Genomic DNA, 17,686 nt, shown 5'->3' on the forward strand with positions numbered 1-17,686 from the left:
TTCCCCTCCTCTCTCCATTTCTCTCTATCCTATCCAACAAAGACAACATCAATAACAACAATAATAACTACAACAATAAAAAACAACAAGGGCAACAAAAGGGAAAATAAATATATATTTTTTAATTTTTAAAAATAAATAAATTTGGGAGGCAGTACCAGGGTGGCCCCAGGGGGAAAGAAAGACCATCGCTTTGTTGACATTCTCCCGTCATTTCCCGACAGCCAGCCCTCTGGCCTCCTGTCTAGCTAGTCTTCATACGCTCCTTGAGTTCCTTAGAGGTCTAGTCCACTTGTAGGAACATCATACCAAAGTGTTTGGGGATATTATTCCTGTATACACTTACTCTGCAAGTCAAGGTTGCTCATACCATTCATTTTCATTCTTTCATTACCTTTCAAAAAAAAGATTGGTGGGGCCAGGCTGTGGTGCACCTGGTTAAGCGCACACATTATAGCGAGCAAGGATGCAGGTTCGAGCCCCTGGTCCCCACATGCTTCACAAGTGGTTTAGATGGAGTGCAGGTGTCTGTCTCTTTCTATCTCTCCAAGACGGTGGAGCAGTGCTGTGGCGTCTTTCCTTTTCTGTGTATCTCTCGCTTTTTTTTCCTCTCTGCCTCTCTCTGAAATAATACAAAGAGTGAAAATTGGTCTAAGGAGTGGTGGAATAATGCATATGGGAAGACCTGACACTGAAAGAAAATAAAAAATGTATGTGGCCGGAGAGGTGACTCAGGACTTGCATATGTGAGATCATGAGCTCGATCCCTGCCACTGAACATGCCAGACAGAGATCAGGAACGTCACAACATACTTTTTCTATGGTTTTTGTGTAAAAATGCATCCTGACTTTCCTGACAACCCAATAAAACCTCACTGCCATCTACTCTAATAGATCACTCACCTTTGCCCCCCACCCCATTTTCACTCTCAGACTTGGCAAACAACAGTTGTGGTAGGACAACATATATGTGAAACTTGGAGATGGAAATTATCTGAGGAACTGGGTGGTGGTGCACCTGGTTGAATGCACATGTTAGAATGCACAAGGACCTGGGTTCGAGCCCTCAGTCCCCACCTGCAAGGGGAAAGCTTCACAAGTGGTGAAGCAAGGCTGCTGGTATCTGTCTCTCTCCCTCCTTATCTCCCCTTTCCCTCTCAATTTCTGGCTGTCTCTATCCAATAAATAAAGATGATTTTTTAAAATTATTCTGATACTTCTGTAGGGGGGATTTCTCAGACTTTCTTGATTGATTGACAATCCAAAGCTTTATCCACTGCACCACCTCTCAGACTTTCTTATTTGGGAATGATTTTGTATTTATAGAAAAAAATGTCCGCATAGTACAGAGTTCCTGTGCAGTTCCATGTTGCCTAGCTATGGGGATATGTCCTGAGAAATAGTTAGGCAATTGCATCATTAGATGTGAACCTCACAGGATGTAATTTCACAAACTTAGATGGTGTAGCCTACTACACACCTAGGCTCAAAGGTATGAACTATTGAAATGACCGTTATACGCACAGTCCTTTTATTTACCATGACGTTGTTAAATGAGGCATGGCTGCATACTTCCTCCTCAGCTACTTGGATCATTAACATCGCACGTTGCTCTACACATTTGTCAGAACCAAGAAATCACCATCAGTAGACTGCTGTTAACTCCAGCCTGTGTGGCTTTCAGCAGCTCTTTCTGTCTTTCTTTCTTTTTTTTTTAATTAAAAAAGGAAATATTAATAAAACCATAGCATAGAGGGGTACAACTCCACACAATTCCCACCATCAGATCTCTATATCCCATCCCCTCCCCTGATAGCTCTCCTATTCTTTATCCCTCTGGGAGTATGGACCCAAGGTCATTGTGGGATGCAGAAGGTAGAAGATCTGGCTTCTGTAATTGCTTCCCCACTGAACATGGGCATTGACAGGTCTATCCAGACTCCCAGCCTGTCTCTCTCTTTCCCTAGTGGGGAAGGGCTCTGGGGAAGCGGAGCTCCAGGACACATTGGTGGGCCCGTCTGTCCAGAGAAGTCTGGTCGGCATCATGCTAGCATCTGGAACCTGGTGGCTGAAAAGAGAGTTAACATACAAAGCCAAACAAATTGTTGACCAGTCATGGAGCTAAAGGCTGGAATATGCAGGTGAAGAGTTGGGGGTCCTCCATTTTGCAAATAGCAGCAAAATGTAGCAGCAGCTTTTTCACCAATGCTTGGGATTTAGAACAGACTATAGTCCTTGTGTCTTTGTATTCACTTGAGTCTGTTACTGACCCTTATTTTTGTTTTTTACAACACTAACTGTTTTAAGAGTACTGGTCAAGTATTCTAAGTAACCCCTGAGCGGCCGGATGGTGGCGCACATGTTACAATGCACAAGGACCCAGGTTCAAGCCCCACTTGCAGGGGTGAAACTTCACAAGTGCTGAAGCAGGTCAGAAGGTGTCTCTCTCTCTCTTTCTCCCTCTGTCTCGCCCTACCCTCTCAATTTCTGGCTGTCTCTATCTAATCCATAAGTAAAGATAATTAAATTAAAAATAAATAACCCCTGATATTAAAAAAAAAGTTCTCTCTAAGGGCTGGGAAGATAGCATAATGGGTATGCAAAAAGACTTCCATGCCTGTGGTACCCAAGTCCCAAGTTCAGTCCCCAGCACCACTATGAGCCCGAGTAGCAGTGCTAAAAACAAACATCACTCTTTATCAATGAAGCAGTCCTATCAGGGGGATATAGTGCACACCCAGATTTCCCATGTACATAACAGCCTTTATTTCTCACTGCATTTACAATAACTTTCTGTTTTTGTCTTATATAAAGAAAAACCTGCAAAAACAATACTACAAATGGTGACTCTAAGTCCAAGCCTATTGCCACAGAGGTTTCTGTAAAGACTAATTCGGATCAAGAAGCAGTTGCCTCCCAACCACATCCCTCTGAAGACTCCAAGACCTTGGTAATGGTATGTGTGTTTTTTTTTCTTAAAAGTATAGGTTTTTTGTTTTTTTTTAAACTATTAAAGTAGTGTGAGCAAGTTATGTGAAGTGATTTGTTCTATGACTACATTCCGTCTTTTAAAGAAAAAATACTCATGAATGTGGTTCATTTAACCCACTTCACTCAAAATGGGCTCTGAAACTGTTTATGAAGTTAATGCTGTAACACATTTGGCCAAGCACAAGGACCCAAGTGCGAGTCCTTGCTAAACACGCAAGAGCAGCCTCCAAAGGCAACGTGGTGTTGGTCTCCTCTCACTCTCTATCCCCGTCTAGTTCTCAGGATGGTATTGTGTGTGCTCTACCCAGTAGACCACCACTCAGCACCCCCTGCAAAAACAGTGATTTTGTGTGTGTGTGTGTGTCTCCAGGGTTATTGCTGGGGCTTGGTGCCTGCACTACGAATCCACTGCTCCTGGAGGCTATTTTTTTTCCTTTCATTGCTCTTGTTGTCTGTTGTTGTTGTGGCTGTTATTGTTGTTGTTATTGTCATCATTATTGGATAGGACAGAGAGAATTGGAGAGAGGAGGGGAAGACAGAGGGGAAGAGAAAGATAGACACCTGCAGACCTGCTTCACTGCTTATGAAGCGACCCCCCTGCAGGTGGAGAACCGGGGGCTTGAACCGGGATCCTTACGCCGGTCCTTGTGCTTTGTGCCATGTGCACGTAACCCACTGAGCTACCACCTGACTCCTCCCTGCACTGTTTTCTATAGTAGTTGTACCATTTTACATTCCTGCCAGCAATCTATGAATTCCAATTTCTCTACAGTCTTGCTAGTTGTTATGTTCTGTTCTTACGATTCTAACTATCCTAGTAGATATGAAGTGATACCTCAAGAGTTTAAGCCTTAAAAAAAAATTTTAAGCCTTGTTGATCCATTAAAATGTTGATTGTGGTAAATGTCTATGACACAAAATGTGTGGTTTTGAGTCTTTTTTTTTAAACTTAAAAAAATTTTTTTTACCATTTATTCCCTTTCGTTGCCCTTGTTGTTTTATTGTTATAGTTATTATTGTTGTTGTTATTGATGTCATCGTCGTTAGATAGGACAGAGAGACCTGGAGAGAGGAAGGGAAGACAGAGAGGGGGAGAGAAAGATAGACACCTGCAGACCTGCTTCACTACTTGTGAAGCGACTCCCCTGCAGGTGGGGAGCCTGGGGCTGGAATCAGGATCCTTCTGCTGGTCCTTGTGCCGTGCGCCACCTGCGCTTAACCCGCTGCACTACTTCTCACTATGCCTGTGGCTACTTCGTTTGAGGGGACTCATATATATCCATTTGTATCTGATTAGCATCTGTTCAGGTTTTACCCATGTTGTGGCATGTATTAGAACTTCATTCTGTGTAATAATCTTGTGTATTATGTAGCCCAGTGTGTGTGTGTGTGTGTGTGTATCACAATTAGTTTGTACTATTTATTTATTCATTCCTTTTTGTTGCCCTTGTTGTTTTGTTGTTGTTGTTGGATAGGACAGAGAGAAATGGAGAGAGGAGGGGAAGACAGAGAGGGGGAGAGAAAGACACCTGCAGACCTGCTTCACCGCCTGTGAAGCGACTCCCCTGCAGGTGGGGAGCCGGGGGCTCGAACTGGGATCCTTACTCCGGTCCTTGTGCTTTGCACCACCTGCGCTTAACAACCGCTTCGCTACTGCCTGACTCCCACATACCATAATTTTATGTATCTGTCCACCTGCTAATGGATATTTGAATTGCTCCTACCTTTGGTCACTGGGAATAATGCTTCCATAAAAATCAGGTGCACCCCCACCCAGGAGGAGGGAAGCTTCACAGGTGGTGAGGCGGTGCTGTTTCTATCCAAAATAAAATTTAAATAGTTTATTATTTTTAAAATCAGTAAACAAATACTTTCAGTTTTGTGGGACTATATACCTCAGAGCAAAACTGGTAGTTACCTTGGTAATTAATGCATATGGTAGTTACCTTGGTGATTAATTCACGTGATAATTTGTGTTTAACTTTCCGAGGAGCCAGTTGTTTCAATGTGAGCTAATCTTCTGATACAGTGTTAAGAATGCTGAAATAACTGGAAAGCACGTTTTCATTCAGGGTGCAGACAAACGCCTGCCGCAGGAGAAACCCTTAGTCGTTAATCCCTCGAAGACGCCTGCAAGTGTAAAAGGCCGTAGCCGCAAACCCGACATGAGCAGCACCACAGAGTCAGTGGCCACCATCAGCAGAGTGAATGTTGACATCTTAGCTGCAGAAAGGAAGAACGCAGTGAGTGATGCCTTAGCTCAAGAGAATCATCCAAGATACTCAGATGGCTCTAAGGAGCTAGTGGGTGAAAGCAGCATTTCTCAAGTTCAAGAGAGGCTTCCAGAAGATACCGATTCCAGCACTCAGCAAGGAGTCCTAATGCCCACACCGTCCTCCGATGATGACCATGGGGAACGGCATGAACTAGTGGAGCCTCTGCAGCCCCTTAGCAAAGACCCAAAGCCCAGGAGGCAGGTGAGTGATATGCACGAGGTGTTGGTTTCAGAGAGAAGACAAAAATGTGGTTAGAAAAACATGAAAGGGGGGCCCAGTGGCGACGCACCTGGTTGAGTGCACACGTTACAGTGGCCAGGCTCCAGGTTCAAGTTCCTGGTCCCCACCTGCAGAGGAAAGCTTCATGAGTGGTGAAGCAGGGCTGCAGGTGTCTCTCTGTCTCTCTCCCTCTCTATCTCCCCTTCCCTCGAAATTTCTCTCTGTCTCTATCCAGTAATACAAATAAAAATACCTAAAAAAGAAAAAGACAAAAATATGGTTGGGGGGAGTCGGGCAGTAGAGCAGTGGGCTAAGCACAGGGACCAGCATAAGGATCCCGGTTTGAGCCCCCGGCTCCCCACCTGCAGGGGAGTCGCTTCACAGGCAGTGAAGCAGGTCTGCAGGTGTCTATCTTTCTCTCCCCCTCTGTCTTCCCCTCCTCTCTCCATTTCTCTCTGTCCTATCCAACAATGATGACATCAATAACAACAACAATAATAACTACAATAATGAAACAAGGGCAACAAAAGGGAATAAATAAATAAATATTTAAAAATGAGTTTAAAAAAAAATATATATATATATATAGTTAGGGGAGTCGGGCGGTAGCACAGCGGGTTAAGCGCACATGTGTGAAGTGCAAGGACCGGCGTAAGGATCCCGGTTCAACCCCCCCAGCTCCCCACCTGCAGGGGAGTCGCTTCACAGGCAGTGAAGCAGGTCTGCAGGTGTCTGTCTTTCTCTCCCCCTCTCTGTCTTCCCCCCCTCTCCATTTCTCTTTGTCCTATCCAACAACGATGACATCAATAATAACTACAACAGCAAAACAACAAGGGCAACAAAAGGGAATAAATATTTTTTTTTAAAAATATGGTTAGAAAAAGACAAGTGTGGGTATAAAGGTGTGGGTTGTGTTTTAGCTATTATTTTAGGAAAATCTGTAATTTTGTGTAGTAGTCTAGGCATACTGGAAACCACAGGATAGGACTGAAGGGTTTTTATTATTATTCATTTTTAAAATGTTAACTAATGAAAGAGAGAGAGAAAAAGAGAACACATCAGAGTGTCACTCTGGCATGTGCAGTGGCAGGGATCAAACTCAAGACCTCACGTTTGAGATTTCAGTGTCTTGCCCACTGTGCCACTTCCCGGGTCACCCCAAAGGGCTCTTAGTTCTCTTCTGTGTCCTGCTTAGGGTACTGGATTGAAGAAAACTCTGCATTCTTTTTTTTCTTATTTCTATATTATCCTTTCACAATCCTCCAGTTGGGTGGGTAGTTCCAGGAATGCTGTAAACAGTTCTGAGTGAAATTCAGTATATACGTATCTGTGCTTATTATTTTCTGTTTTTTCTTCCCAGTTCTTTTTATTGGGTGTGTAATGGCATATTATTGTGGTTTAAATTTAAATTTCCTTAGTGACTAAAGATTCTGAGGATTTTTGATGTCCTTGTTGGCCACTTATTTCTTTTTTAATTTGATTGATGTTTACTGGATTATGTTGGAGTGGGGGATGGAATCTGGGACTTTGGAGCCTCAGGCATGAAAAGTTGTTTTTTTTTAATATTTATTTATTCCCTTTTGTTGCCCTTGTTTTTATTGTTGTAGTTATTATTGTTGTAGTTATTATTGTTGTCGTCATTGTTGGATAGGACAGAAAGAAATGGAGAGAGGAGGGGAAGACAGAGGTGGAGAGAAAGACAGACACCTGCAGACCTGCTTCACCGTCTGTGAAGTGACTTCCCTGCAGGTGGGGAGCCGAGGCCTTGAACCGGGATCCTTATGCCGGTCCTTGTGCTTTGCACCATGTGCACTTAACCCGCTGCGCTACCGCTGGACTTTTTTTTTTTTTTGCATAACCACTATGCTATCTTCCTTGCCCTTCTTTTCTCTAAAAGTAATAATAAGAATAATTTTATTACATATAAGAGAGACTTTCATATAAGACAGAGAGAAGCCAGCACACCACTCTGTTACATGTGGCACTTGGGAACTGAACAGGAGCTTATCTCTCCAGCCTTATTGGCCATATCTGTACCTACTTTGGAGAAATATCTGTTCAGATTCTTTGTCATTTTTAGTTGGTTTATCTTTGACTGTTGAAATTTAAAAAAAGAATGCAGAGTTTTCTTCAATCCAGTACCCTAAGCAGGACACAGAAGAGAACAAAGAGCCCTTTGGGGTGACCCGGGAAGTGGCACAGTGGGTAAGACACTGAAATCTCAAACGTGAGGTCTTGAGTTTGATCCCTGCCACTGCACATGCCAGAGTGATACTCTGATGTGTTCTGTTTTTCTCTCTCTCTCTTTCATTAGTTAATAATATTTTTAAAATTAATTAAAAAAACCTCTTCGATCCTATGCTGTGGTTTCCATTATGCCTAGACTACTACACAAAATTACAGATTTTCCTAAAATAATAGCTAAAACACAACGCTCACCTTTGTAACCACACATGTCTTTTTCTTTCCTTTTTTTTCCTCCAGGGTTATCGCTGGGGCTCAGTGCCTGCACCACGAATTCACTGCTCCTGGAGGCTATTTTTTTCCTTTTTGTTGCCCTTGTTTTTTTATTGTTGTTTTGGTTATTATTATTGTTGTTATTGGTGTTGCTGGATAGGATAGAGAGAAATGGAGAGAGGAGGGGAAGACAGAGAGGGGGAGAAAAAGACAGACACCTGCAGACCTGCTTCACTGCCTGTGAAGTGACCCCTCTGCAGGTGGGGAGCTCGAACCGGGATCCTTATACTGGTCTTTGTGCTTTGTGCCATGTGCGCTTAACCCACTGCACTACTGCCCGACCCCCCACACTTGTCTTTTTCTAACCATCTTTTAACTTGTGCTCTCAACTAAGTGTGCCACCACCCGGCCTCCCTCATTTATAACTTTAATAGTAGGTATGGAGGATTTGGTCATTCAAAAAATACTTCATTATTCTGTTTTTGTTGGTGTGTTTGTTCTCATTCTTTTATTTTTAAGGATCAAGATGCTGATACATGTACCAGAGAGCAGGCCAGAATCCACCCAGCTGCACAGCCACACGTCTCTGGGTCTGAACCTTCCCTGTCCCGACGACGGCGGCAGAAGAGAGAGCAGACTGAACACAGTGGGGAGAGGAGGCAGGTTGGTGGAGCTCTCTGGAGAGAGTGTCGCGCTGCTCTTTGGGAGTGGGCTCTGGAGGGAGCTCAGCAGCTGCCAGAAGGGCGCAGAGAAACGCAGGGAGCGCTCGGGCTGGGGAAATGGCTCTGAGCTTGGGACCTGTGTGCCGAGGCTCCTGCTTTGATCTGGATGGCGCATGTACCAGGATGGTGTTAAGGCTTCCCTGCTTGTTTCTGTCATTTGTGGAGCTCCCCTACCTTGTGTGGAATAAATAGAACAAATCTTCTGAAATACAGAAATGCCAGGAGCATATGGAAGAGGATGGCGAAGCTCTGGTTCAACACATCTTAGTTTTCAGGATGTGGATTGGTGGGTAGAACACGTTTTACAAACCCGAGGCCCTCGGTTTAGTCCTCAGCACTGTATTCAAAGCAGAGTGATGCTCTGGTGTCTTTCTCATTAATTCTGTCTCCAAATGTCAGTGAATTGGAAACAGTGAAGATCTTACCTGTCAGTCTGGGAAAGATGAGCTAATCGTATAGAGAATTAAAGGAACTAAGATGATAAATCCCTGGTCTGTGCTCCATTGAGTTTCTTCCTTGTATGAAGCATAAGACCATGTCATTTTTTAAAAAAGTTTTTATTTATAAAATGGAAACACTGACAAGACCATAGGATAAGAGGGGTACAGTTACATTCAATTCCCACCCCCAGAACTCCATATCCCAACCCATCCCCCTGATAGCTTTCCTGTTGTTTAACCCTCGAGGAGCATGGACCCAGGGTCATTATGGGGATGCAGAAGGTGGAAGGTCTGGCTTCTGTAATTGCTTCCCTGCTGAACATGCGTGTTGACAGGTGGATCCATACTCCCAGCCTGTCTCTCTCTTTCCCTAGTGGGGCAGGGATCTGGGGAGGTGGGGCTCCAGGACACATGGTGGGGTCGTCTGCCCTGGGGAGTCAGGTTGGCATCATGGTAGCATCTGGAACCTGGTGCCTGAAAAAGAGCTAAGATAGAAAGCAGAGCAAGTGGTCCGGGAGGTGGCGCAGTGATAAGGCTTCGGACTCTCAAGCATGAGGTTCTGAGTTCGATCCCCAGCAGCACATGTGCCAGAGTGATGTCTGGTTCTTTCTCTCTCCTCCTATCTGTCTCATTAATAAATAAATGAAATCTTTGAAAAAAAAAAAAAAGCAGAGCAAATTGTTGACTAATCATGAGCCTAAAGGCGAGAGTATTGCAGATGGAGATCTGGGGTCTCCATTTTGGAAAAAGCTGGTAGGTCTATTTTAGGTCTATTCCAAGGGGCCCAACCAGTTTTTGTGTGAGCCTGACATCTAATATGCAGGTAACCTAAGCTGTTGTCTGGGGACGGATGGTGTCATAGTTGGAAAAAGGACTAGAAAGCTGGATCAGGGAAGAGAGTAGCTCCCAAATTTGGGAAAGGTGTATAAATATTGTTAACTGTAAACCCCATCTCCATCTGATCTGCAGCCCAGAGTCAGCACAGGAGCTTGTGTAACCTCTGCATTCCTATAGTTCTGAGTTCACAGATAGGAACATTCCGGGCTGCACTAATTTCAGGACCCATCTTCCTCAGGGGTTAGGCAGAATATGTTGTCCAACCTCCCTTTGGAAAATGGAACATTCCCTGCCATTGTTGATCCCATTGAGGGCCAGGTCCCATAGGGGCCCACAGAGGGGTCCATGATGTTGTTCCTGATGGAGATGACCAGTGACAGTGGTGAGAGGGATCTGTTAGCCCATCATGTCTGTGTGGGAATCCCAGGGTCCCCTGACTAGGGCCTCAGGTGATGGGGTGGCCTGGTAGTGACTAAAGAGTCATTATTAAATTATGCCAGTCTCTTGCCCTTATTCAGTTATTGTAGTCCTCACTTTGTCTGACAAGGTTAGCTTTGGAGTGGTTGAGGGATGTGCAATGAAGGTAGATGAGGAGAGCATCTAGGTCTGAGTAGACACTAAGTACTTTGCTTTCATTAAGTACTTTATGGTGTCTTTTTTTATTATTATTACTTCTTTATTGGGGAATTAATGTTTTACATTCAACAGTAAATACAATAGTATGTATATGCATAACATTCCCCAGTTTCCCATATAACAGTACAACCCCCACTAGGTCCTCTGTTATGGTATCTTTTTAGGTCTTTCTGCTTGCTTGCTACATTTATTGTTATTACTCAAGTACCTCATTTCTTGAAGTAACGTCCACAGACACCTCTTGTAAACTTCTTAGATGGCCATTCAGTTTTGATGGTTTCTTTCCCAAAATATAACCGTGTTTTTGAAAGCAAGTCATTGATAACTAGATTTATTAGTGGAAGAAGGTTGGAGATAGCTGTATAGGAAAGCAACAACCTCACCCTCTTTTACAATTATCTTAAGGATCCTCAGTATTTGCCTTCTACTGTTGGACAAGTTGATAGCACAACAACACAAAAAAGCTCCGAAAACCAAAACAGATCTTTCTCCGCGCCTGTGAGCAACTCGGAGAACAGTGAAGCGTCATCATCCAAGGTCTGTGGGGGGTGTGTCTGTCTGTCTGTCTGCCTGCCTGCCTTCACCCCTAAAGCTTCACCACGTCAGGATCACTTTTTTTCAGATAAGGGGGGTGGGGGTGCTGGAACCACGGCACTAAAGCTCCTTTCAGCGTGGCGAGGCCAGCCTGGAGCTCAGCTTGTGCGCGTGGCAGAGCAGCATGCTGTCCAGGTGAGCTGTTTTGCTGGCTCGCTGGCTCGCTGTTTTAAACTTCTTTGGTTATAAAGTTCTGCATATTTAATGAAATTTTATATTAAAACATATTAACCCTGCTTTTTTTTTTTTTTTTTTTTTTTGCAAAACGCTGGAAAGGATAGGTTTGTGATTGATTCTCAACAGAAACTTTGAAATGCACAAATTCTGTAGTTCCTGGGGTGGTCCCTTTAGTTGATTAGAGCTCAAGTAGATTCTGAATGTGGGAAATGAAAAGTGTCTCATTTTCCTTCCAAAAAATTATTACTTAGCAGGAATGAGGACTGTGATCATTTTTAAACATCTGCTGTGGACTGGTTTCAAATGAACTTTTTTTTTCACTTTATTTGATAGAGAGAAATTGAGAGGGAGGGGGAGATAGAGAGAAACTCTTGCAGTCCTGCTTCACCATTCATGAAGCTTCCCCCCTGCAGGTGGGGACCAGGGGCTTGAACCTGAGACTTTGTGCATGGTAATATGTGCATTTAACCAGGTGCACTACCACTTGGCCCTCGAATAGACCTCCTCCTCCTCCTCCTTCTTCTTCTTCTTCTTCTTTTAATTATCTTTATTTATTGGATAAAGAGAGTTAGAAATCAAGAGGGTAGGGGGAGATAGAGAGGGGAGAGAAAGATACATGCAGCCCTGCTTCACCCCTCGCAAAGCTGTCCCCCTGCAGATGGGGACCAGGGACTCGAACCTGGGTCCTTGCATATTGTAACATGTGCGCTCAATGAGGTGCTGCACCAGCCGGCTTTTCAAATGAACATTTTTTAAAAGGCGGTGTGAGGTCTTTTCTAGTAGTTCTGGAGAGCATCAAATGGAGTGTAGGAATCATCATAGGGCCGGGTGGTAGCGCGGCGGGTTAAGCGCACATGGCACAAAGCGCCAGGACTAGCATAAGGAATCATAATAATAAGTAGGGATGGAAGTAGCTCTGACTTTCCTTCAAAGGACCGACCACTGTCAGCAAGAGAGCGGAGGCGACTAAAGCAGTCACAGGAAGAGATGTTCCCTTCAGGTAAAGTCGTTCTCTTTCCTATGTGCTGCATGACACTAAACCATTTTGAAAACCAGCTTGAAAGAATTCTGGAACTTCTTAGTCAAGCCATTAAAAACAGTTGGCAGGGGGAGTCGGGTGGTAACACAGCAGGTTAAGCGCATGTGGCGCAAAGCACAAGGACCTGTGTAAGGATCCCGGTTCGAGCCCCCGGCTCGACACCTGCAGGGGAGTCACTTCACGGGTGGTGAAGCAGGTCTGCAGGTGTCAACCTTACTCTCCCCCTCTATCTTCCCCTCCTCTCTCCATTTCTCTGTCTTATCCAAAACGACATCAGTAACTACAACAATAAAAACAGCGAGGGCAACAAAAAGGAAATAAATTTAAAAAAAAAAAAATTGGCAGGGCTGGGTGGTGGCACACCTGGTTAGTGCATGCTACCATGTGCAAGGACCCAGGTTCAAGCCCCAGCTCCCCCCCATCCCCCTGCAGGGGGAAAACTTCGCAAGCACAGAATAGTGCTGCAGGTCTCTCTCTCTCTCTCTCTCCCTCTCCCTCTCCCTCTCCCCTCCCTCCCTCCCCTATCCCCCTTCCCTCTTAAGTTCTTTATTCTGTTAAATTCAATAAAAAATTTTAAAATTGGCATAAAGTACTTATACTGTCAAAGGAAGAGGATATTAAAAAGAGACCAAGTGGTCTGGGAGGTGGCGCAGTGGTAAAGCTTTGGACTGTCAAGCATGAGGTCCCAAGTTCGATCCCCGGCAGCACGTGTGCCAGAGTGATGTCTGGTTCTTTCTCCTCCTTCTTCTAGCGTTTGCCTCTCTCTCCTCCTATCTTTCTCATTAATTAAAATCTTTAAAAAAAAAAAAAGAGAGAGAGAGAGAGAGAGACCAAGAGGGCTTTTGAGTGACAGTAACTTCTGGAAAATTTCAGACAGGACCTTGAGTGTCTGTTTCTGTGTTCAGAATCTACTGGTCAAAGAAGTTCTCTCTTCACAGGAAACCAGGGCAGTGGTGCTGCCTGGGCAGAGAGGTCTCATCATCCCTGTGGGCACCTAAGATAGCACCAATATGCTTTCGTTTCTTTAATGCTGATTGTCTTAAGCATGACGGTAAACATTTCGAGGGTGTTAGCTTCTTTCATATTTCCAGTAGCTGTCAAGAGGAGGCAGCATTAGCCCCGTTCTGCAGCTGAGGAAATGCAGTTCAGAGGCATAAATAACTTGCCTGAGGTCAGGCTGCGGCTGGGCCTGCAGCTGAAATTTAAACCGAGGGGTCAGGTGCCTATAATGGTGGATATCCTGTTTGAGTTACTTCTAGACGGGTCTCTCCTGGGCTATCAGCCAGACCCAGTGCACAAAGCCCACTCCTGGGGAGCTGCTGTGGGTGGTCACTTTTTCAGGCCCTGCAATGAGGAGAGCTTCTCTGAACACGGAGGAAGGACAGCCCTCCCCTGCCCAGCGCTTGTCTCCGGGTCGCTGCGTTGCCCAGGTATGGCACATCGTTCTAAGGGGGGCGTGCTTACCCCTGGCAAGTCTCACCCCATAAACCTCATGAATGTCAGCTCCAGTATTTCTCAGTGTTGACTTAAGGCACACCTTTGCATTCTTGTTAAGGGAGGGAAAAAAGAAAAAACAATTGGGGGCCAGGTGGTGGCGCACCTGGTTGAGCGCCCATGTTGCAATGCGCAAGGACCCGGGTTTGAGCCCCCAGTCCCCACCTGCAGGGGGAAAGCTTTGCGAGTGGTGAAGCAGTGTTACAGGTGTCTCTCTGCCTCTCTATCCCCCCCATCCCTCTTGATTTCTGGCTGTCTCTATCCAATAAATAAATAAAGATAATAACTGTTCAGTAATGATAAAAGGGATTGTTTGTTCCATGAAGATAGTACATTTCTGTGGCACTCATAAAAGTTTTTTTTTGGTCTAAGTATTTCTGGGTAATTTTAAGAACAAAACTAGTGAAGACCTTCTACCAGGCAACACTTTGCTGCTGCTGCTGCTGTTACCGCCTTATCTCCCTCTCCACTCAGGTTTCACTGTTACTTGTTGGTCATCAACTTTCCTTTCTTGCCACGGGGATTGTTGGCTGCACCTGTACGGTGCCTCCACTCTGCAGGCTGTTTTTTCTAGATAGTGTCAGGGAGAAGTAGCCACTAGCTCTGAACCACGGCTGGTGATGTGGCCCCACTCAGGCGCCCCCATGTGGTGGCCAGGGGGCTCCAGCCTGGGTCCTTGACGTGCTGCCGTGTGCTGGACCATCTATGTAGGGATCCCTGACCCTCAGGTCTCTGTTTATGTGAAGCAGTTGACCTTCTCACCTAATGATCATGTTGGGGCTATGTTGTTTATGCCGGGTTATGTTGTTTTCGCTGGGCTGGCTTCACGGGCGGGTAATAGACGACCAGGGACTCATGGTTGAGCTGTAGGCAGTATCTCTTTATTCATGCAGGACGCAGCACAATCTAAGCCGAGCTGAGCTAAACTCAAGGTACTCTAAAACTCACAATGCTGTCTTTATATATACTTGCCAAGTAGGGTGGAAACAGGATGTGACATAGAGAGGGTGGAGAGAAAAGTGACTGGTGAAAATCAGAGTGTGACAAGGAGGGGGCGGAGCAGGCGAGAATCCTATCACTGAACCACCAATGCCCTGGAGGGAGGGTGGTGCTTGTTAACGGTGGTTATGTAAATAGAATGCAGTGGTTATGTAAATAGAATAGTGTTAAGCAGGGGGGATTTAAATCAAATAAAACAGAAGGGGTCTCATGCATACCAACATTGGGGGACCATCTTGTGGCTAAATGGGTAAACACAAAGTTTCTAATCCATGTTCACTTTTCTGTGTAACAATACCCTGCAGATAATCCATTTTTCTATATCGCATTTTCTTACATTTCTAGTAGCTTGCCATTACCTTAAAAAAAATGAAATTTGGGTCTGGGAGGTGGCACAGGGCAAGGGTAAAGTGTTAAGACTCTCAAGCTGAGGTCCTGAGCTGATCCTTGGTGTCCAGGAAGCCAGTGATGCTCTGGTTCATGTTCTTTTTATCTTTTATTTATTATTGAGACATTATGTATTATAAATTTATATACATACAATGTATACACATGCATATTATATGTCTTTATATTACAGAGACAGAAATTGAGAGGGGGAGATAGAGGAGACAGAGATACCTGCAGCCCTGCTTCACCACTCCTGAAGCTTTCCCCCTGCAGGTGGGGACCAGGGGCTTGAACCTGGGTCCTTGCGCACTGTAATGCATGCGCTTAACCAGGTGCACTACTGCTTGGCATCTCTGGTTCATGATCTCTCGCCTTCCCTCTTTCTCTTATTAACAAATAAATCTAAGAAGAAAGAAAAAAGGAATTTTGGGAGTCGGGCGGTAGTGCAGCGGGTTAAGCACAGGTGGCCCAAAGCGCAAGGACTGGTGTAAGGATCCCGGTTCGAACCCCGGCTCCCCACCTGCAGGGGAGTCGCTTCACGGGCGGTGAAGCAGGTCTGCAGGTGTCTGTCTGTCTCTCCCCTCCCTGTCTTCTCCTCTCTCCTCCATTTCTCTGTTTTCTATCCAACAACGATGACATCAGTAACTGCAACAATAAAACAGGGGCAACAAAAGGGAATAAATATTTCAAGAGAAAAGTAATTTCCCGTCCTTGAAAGAATTAAGTATTTGTGCTTTTAGTAAGATTCTATGATTCGTTTGCCCACAACTACCTACGTTCTCTCTCTTTATTTTTTTTCCTTTTAACCACAGCATTCACTGTTTAGCTCTGACTTATGGTGACATATATGATTGAAGCTGGGACCTCGGAGCCTCGGGCATGAGAGTCTTTTTGCATAACGATCATGTTATCTCCTCTGGATGCCCCCCTCCATTTGCCAGAATTGTACAGTCTATATCTAGTTATATCAAGTTATTCTTGGAAGTATTTTAAGTCTTAAATAGAAGCAATCTAAGGTCGCACTTACTTTTAGCTTAAAGTGCCAGTATTCCTTAAAGTGCCAGTCCTTGGCTTGGGAGTTGAAACACCAAAACTCCTCTCCACTCTACTCTGGCAAGGACATTTGAGCACCTTGTAAGGCTTCACCATGATGTTCCTCGGGTTTGGGGTTTCATTTTTTAACTTTATGGGTGATCTGGGATATCACTTGGGTAAGTAGCAAGGCTGAATCTTTGTGTCTGTCACTGTATTCAGTCTTTTTATCTGTAAATTTGTATCCTGTTACGTTGCACCTAGATTCTTATTTTAGGTGTTGCTTTTAAGAATGTTCTGTGTGGGGCCAGGTGGTGGTGCACCTGGTTAAGTGCACACATTACAGTGCACAAGGACCCAGGTTCAAGCCCTTGGTCCCCATCTGCAAGGGAAAACTTCATGAGTGTAGTGCTGTGGTTGTCTGTCTCTTTTTTCTATCTCCCCCACCCATTTCAATTTCTCTGTCTCTGTCAAATATAATTTTTTTTTTAAAGAATGTCCTGTGTATTCTATTCTGGTTGTAATGACATCTGGAAATTCATTTTGCCAAATATTAATAGGAGAGGAAACTCACTCATTGTCTCTCTGAAGATGAATTAAGTTCTTCTACAAGTTCAACTGATAAGTCAGATGGGGATTCCAGAGAAGGGTAAGCCCTTGTTCTTGTTTATTATTTATTTTTATTTATTGGATAGAGACAGCCAGAAATTGAGGGAAGGAAGGGGTAGAGAGGGAGAGAGACAGATACCTGCAGCCCTGCTTCACCACTCATGAAGCTTTCCCCCTGCAGGTGGGGACCAGGGGCTTGACTTGGGTCCTTGTTGCACTGTAACACGTGCGCTCAACCAAGTGCGCCAGCACCGGGCCCCTAAGCTCCAGCTTTTCTTGCCCAGTTTCTACCTGTTCTCTGTGGAAGCCTTCATCTGTAGGGGAATACTTGGCCATTCTAGAGCAGAACTTCCTAGACGTCATTTTGCATCTGCTTTTTCAACAAGTTCTCCTAACCTCTAAGTAGCAAGTGGATCTTTTCCAGGAAAGGTCATACAAATGAAATGAGTGACTTGCTACAAGTAATGACTCAGACCCTAAAATTGGACTCCAGAGAGAGCTGTGAAGACCTCCCAGTACCAAATCCAGTGTCGGAATTTAAACTTCACCGCAAGTATCGGGACACGCTGATACTTCATGGGAAAGTTGTGGAAGCGGCAGAGGGACTCCGTTTTAAAGAGCTGCCTTCGGGTAAGCGGCTTCTTCACTAAACTGGAGAGGCAGCATGTTTATTGGAGAAATGAGTCAGATCAAGGAGCTAGTTCTTGACAGTTCGGTCTACTGTTTTGTTTGGCAACATAAGAGCTGTGTGTGTGTGTGTGTGTGTGTCTATAT

General features: G+C 44.7%; 1 protein-coding gene across 3 annotated transcripts in view; it reads left to right on the forward strand.

Moving 5' to 3' along the window:
* The window catches only part of NEK4 (NIMA related kinase 4), a 36,352-nt gene that overhangs the window by 14,086 nt on the left and 4,580 nt on the right, over window positions 1–17,686 (forward strand). For 2 of the 3 annotated variants that reach the window (XM_060204519.1, XM_060204520.1), the window contains exons 6-13: window positions 2,815–2,962; window positions 5,088–5,468; window positions 8,463–8,606; window positions 10,984–11,115; window positions 12,283–12,349; window positions 13,730–13,818; window positions 16,864–16,952; window positions 17,337–17,542. In XM_060204519.1, coding sequence (XP_060060502.1) covers window positions 2,815–2,962; window positions 5,088–5,468; window positions 8,463–8,606; window positions 10,984–11,115; window positions 12,283–12,349; window positions 13,730–13,818; window positions 16,864–16,952; window positions 17,337–17,542 — 1,256 coding nt within the window. The remainder of the gene's footprint in view (window positions 1–2,814; window positions 2,963–5,087; window positions 5,469–8,462; window positions 8,607–10,983; window positions 11,116–12,282; window positions 12,350–13,729; window positions 13,819–16,863; window positions 16,953–17,336; window positions 17,543–17,686) is intronic. The other variant, XM_060204521.1, reaches the window with a different exon arrangement.

The sequence above is a fragment of the Erinaceus europaeus genome, chromosome 12 (assembly GCF_950295315.1).
Source record: "Erinaceus europaeus chromosome 12, mEriEur2.1, whole genome shotgun sequence".
In the NCBI taxonomy this organism is placed as follows: Eukaryota; Metazoa; Chordata; class Mammalia; order Eulipotyphla; family Erinaceidae; genus Erinaceus; species Erinaceus europaeus.